Genomic DNA, 4,689 nt, shown 5'->3' with positions numbered 1-4,689 from the left:
AGGAAAGGCTAAATGTTTGCACTTAATAAGTAAAAAATGTTGTACTGTTGAGTAAGTGGAGTTGAGTTCATCTTTGCTTAAAAAAAAAAAAAATGTTCTGCACTTTATTTGCGATAACCCCAAAAAGAAGTTTCTTAACAACTCTATAAATCATCCCTCCAAAAAAACAAAAAAAAACAAAAAAAAAAAAAAAAAAAAAAAAAAAAACAGAATGATCGAAAACTGACAAAATAACAGTCACAGCTACCAAGTCAGACATAACACTGGGATTTTACAAAACGCCAAAGGTGGCGACGTTTACAGCTGAAACCTCTTTTTCCGGGGTTTAGAAAATTTGTATTTTTTAAATATTTACATTCAATATTGAAAGTTTCACATTTAGTCGCTGTCATCATCAGATCCGCGCTCGGACTTTTCGTTGTTGGATGCTTCTGGTTCGGACTCGTTTCCAGATCCTTGGACAGATCCCTCGTTGCCAGACTCTCTATCCGACTCTGGACTCCGGGAAGCGGCGCGTGACTCGTTATCCGATCCCCCGGATCTGCTGCGTTGGGGGGACTGGACCGATTCATTGTCAGAGCCAGAATCTGTTCTCGGTCTCTTCCGTGCCCAGGTGTTGTTGTCAGATTCGTCACCTGACTGCTGGGATCTCCGGCCGCTGCCAGCGTCACTTCCAGATTTGTGTCCACCGTCAGAATCGCTGTCGGACATTATGCGTTTCTTGGAGGGTCGGGTGTCGACGTCTGAGTCGCTGTTGCTGTTTTGGACGTTTCCTTCGTCAGCAATTTTAAGCTTGTCCTCGTCTGAAGAGTCATCGCTGGAGGAGATCATGGCTTTGGACTTGATCTTCCCTTTCATGGAGGCCGGCGTCCTTTCCACTTTGGCTGGCTGTTTCTTTGGTGGTCTCTTTTTGGCACGGGGACGTTGATCCTCATCGTCATCCGAGCCGTCACCAGACTTCTGCGGCCTCTTCCTTCGCTTTTTCTTCTTCTCTCCTTCATTCTCATCTCCTCCCTCCTGCTCGCCTCCGCTGCTGCTTCCGCCGCCCTTCCTCTTCCTCCTCTTTTTTGGAGGCAGGTCCTCATCAGAGTCATCGTTGACAAACTCCTCAAACTCCCCATTCTTTTTGGATCGCCGGCCGCCACCTCGCTTCTTCTCTTTTGGAGTCTCCATCTCTCCAGTGAACTGCAGGATGTTCTTGGTCTTCTCCACATATTGCGCCCTTTGCTCCAAGAGTTTCTTCTGCTCCTCGATCTCTTTGAGACGTTTCTCTTCCTGTTCCTTCAGCAGCTTCTGCCGCAGAACCTCCTTCTCCTGCTCTTGCTTGGCTCTCAGCTCCTTCTCTTCCTCATCCTGCTTGCGAGCCCGAGCCACGTGATACTGAGCCTGACTCAGAAGATCGGAGCATTGCCTGGCCTCAGACGCTGCGAGCGCCAAATCAAACCTCATCTTGTCACCAACTTTACTCAAGTAATTGAAATATCGGTGGGCGAGTTCCAGCTCTTTGACAGCGTTCAGTACTTCCTTCAGGTTGCTCTTCTCGTCTTTCAGCACGGATGTCGCCAGCCTCTGCAGCACCAGGGCCACATTAAACATGAGGACGGTGTCATTAGGGGCCACGTGACGAGCCTTCAGCAGAATCTGCTTACACTCCTGCAGTTTCCCGCATTTGAACAAGGCTCGGGCCAAGTAGAGCAGGACCTCCGTGTTCTGGTGCTTGTAGAACTTGCGCAGACAGTTTTCATACATCTGCACGGCGCTGATGTACTGCTTCTGCTCCACGTAGATATGGGCCAAGTTCAGCCAGACGTCACTGATCTCGGCGGTGGCTTCTCTGACCTGGGCGAATACATCACGGGCTTCTCGCACGTATCCTTTGTGTGCCAACACGGCCCCTATGCCGTTTGCTGCATACAGATTCTTGGAGTCATTTCTCAGCACCTGTTTGTAGATCGCCAGAGCACGATCCTGGTGACGCTTTTCCTTTTCACGATCTCGGGTGGGTTGGTGCAGCGTCTGTAGCCACACATTGCCCAGTGCCAACATAGAATAGGTGTCATTCTGGGTGGATGGTTGCTTCAAAATCCTTTCAAACTTCTTTTGTCCGGGTCCCCATTCCTGTTTGGCCAAGTGCAAGTTTCCAATCAAGGACCAAGCGTCGGGGTGATCCTGGTTAATCTGAAGAGCTTCTTTAAACCAATCTGAAGCCTCGTAGAAGTTTCCTCTATCTCTGGCCATGGCTCCAAGACGCAAGTAACAGTCCACATAGTTGGGATGTTCCCGCAGGATGTTCTTGTACAACTTCTCCGATTCGTGAAACTCGCACAGCGCCTCGTACAATCTCGCCAGGTTATAGTTGGTGGTAACGGAAATGGCGCTGTAGTAATGTTCGTCGTGTTCGGCTTCTGCTTTGGCGCGATCCAGGGAAACCAAGAAGTATTTCTTTGCTTCTCCAAGGTTGCCCAGACGGTAGTGAAGGGCTCCCACATTATTCAGGATCTCTGGAGGAACATCCGCCTGCACCTTCTCCTGTAGGATCCGGGTGGCTGTGCCGTAGGCAGACAGGGCATTCAGGATGTCAGTCTGCTCCAAGATCTGAGCGAGCTCAATCCATGCCTCCACGTCATCCGGGTACTGCTCGGTGACCTTCTTCAGGTGACTCTTTGCAATGTCCCTCTTCTCCTGATCCTCGGAGGCGGCGTACAATGACCCCAGGATCTTCATGGTCTCGTAGTTGTTGGGATAGGCCTTTAGCACCTTTTCGAAGCACTGAGCTGCGTTCTCCTTATCGCCTCGGTAAATATACATCTGTCCCAGTCCGAAAAACGGAAGCACAAACGAGGCAGCGGCAAACTGTGTGGCCTGATAGTAGTACTGAAACGCCTGATCGTAATCCTCCTGCACGTGGAAGGAGCGGGCCAGCTGGTAGCAGCTCTCTGCCTGCATGGCCTCTACTTCAGTGTTGTGAAACGCGTGGAGAGCCAGGTGCTGAACTTTGCTGTAATCCTTCTTGAAGAAAAAATGATTGGCCAAGTGATTGAGCACCATAGGGTTGCTGGGGTCAATGGTGTACGCTTTCGACAGCAGCTGGACGCCATTTTTTATGGAATCGGCCTCCTTGTTGTTAAGCTCCAGAACTGCCAACCCGACCAGGGCACCCACACATTTGGGGTTCAGGTCCAGCGCCCGTCCAAAGGCCAAGCGAGCTTTATCCATCTTGTTGAGTTTTACAAAACAGTGTCCCATTCCTAACCTCACGCCGGCAGGGCAGCCGGGGTTGGTCCGCAGAGCCTTCTTATAGTAGGCCAGGGCTCCTCTGTAGTCCTTCTTGTTAAAGGAGATGCAAGCCTTTCCGAGCAAAGCGGGAATGTTATTCGGAGACTGGTTGAGAACGAAGTGAAACTGGGCATCCGCCTGGTCCATCTTGTCTCCCTCCAGCAGGCAGAAGCAGGCTCTGCCCAGCAAGTGGTTCTGGTCGTACATGATGATCTTGTCGGCCATCGTGTACAGCAGGGTGGCTTGGGTGATGAGCTCCTTCTTGCTGTCTTTATTCTTCTCTTTCCGGGCCTGCTGGACATAGTAGGCTGCCAGTGTATCCAGACAGGTCATCTGATCTTTCTCATGGTCCCGGTAGTCTAGGTTGCCATCTATTCGTGCCGCCTCCAGCAGCTTCACAAAGTCTTCTGTCTTTCCCTGCTTGTAATACTCCAGCGCCAAGGCGATCCATATGTGCAGCTGGGTGTGCTCCTGCTTCAGGATACTGATCACCTCATCCCCCTCCGGTAACTGATCGAAGTCAAGCTCGATGACCTCGTCAGTGTCCCGGAGAGGGATCTCGATGGAGCCGCGGGACATCGTTGCCGCTTCCTCAGTTCCCACCGTCCAACCTGCGACCTAGATCAACCGTAGATCAACTGTTTAACTATATACAGCATAACATATATACAATTCACATTATAAGCTTTATAGTTGGTAATTTGCATACCTGGCCGGTAATTGACCCTGGGTACTACGCTGTGATCTACGTAATGGTGGTATCTCTTCATGTGGTGTACTACTGTCTACTGCGGATGTAGTATCTGCCTGCTCTGCTAAAGATAATTCCACGACTATGGAGTTGGCAAGTCCACCGTGAATGGGATTACTCTGACCAGGAATCTGTTCTTCCTGGCCTGGAACCTCCTGTAGTACGGGGTCAGCCTCTTCCTGTCTTGGGACTTCTGGTATTGGGTTCGGTGTTGGGTAAAAGGCCACCATGGGAACCACTACTGCACCATGGTATGTTAGTAGGGTTTTGGGAAAGTCTCCTATACAGGTGTGATACATTTCATCTTCTTTTTCCTTTACTGGTTGGACCTGCATGGGTTGAATAACTTCTGGTTCTGGCTGGACAACTTCTGGCTCTTTCAATGCTTCCGGACATAATTTAAGATTGTCTCTTGACACTAGTACAGATGTTAAGCCTCCGTTTTTGCTAATGAGACACATTTTAGGATTATCCATTCTTGTTGGTAAAACTGTGTAGGGTACGGCTTCCCACTGATTGTCTAGTTTATTGGTTCGACGATTTCTCTTGAGCACTTGGTCACCCGGTCTTAACCCCTCTGTGACCTTAGACGTACTATCCCGTCGAGGTGCCCTGGGCTTATCTGACCCTGGACGGGATAGTATGTCATAGCCGATCGGCCG

At 50.0% G+C, this 4,689-nt stretch overlaps 1 protein-coding gene across 1 annotated transcript; it reads right to left on the bottom strand.

Moving 5' to 3' along the window:
- Nucleotides 1-277: 277 nt before the first annotated feature.
- LOC138670649 (RNA polymerase-associated protein CTR9 homolog) lies at nucleotides 278-3,900 on the bottom strand. Its single transcript, XM_069758184.1, has one exon. It carries the CDS (start codon nucleotides 3,853-3,855, stop codon nucleotides 379-381), a length of 3,477 nt encoding a protein of 1,158 aa, XP_069614285.1. The 5' UTR covers nucleotides 3,856-3,900; the 3' UTR covers nucleotides 278-378.
- Nucleotides 3,901-4,689: the final 789 nt, after the last annotated feature.

The sequence above is a fragment of the Ranitomeya imitator genome, chromosome 3 (assembly GCF_032444005.1).
Source record: "Ranitomeya imitator isolate aRanImi1 chromosome 3, aRanImi1.pri, whole genome shotgun sequence".
Taxonomy (NCBI): domain Eukaryota; kingdom Metazoa; phylum Chordata; class Amphibia; order Anura; family Dendrobatidae; genus Ranitomeya; species Ranitomeya imitator.
The sequence above is the reverse complement of the archived record's forward strand: the minus strand, read 5'-3'. Positions and strand labels throughout refer to the sequence as shown.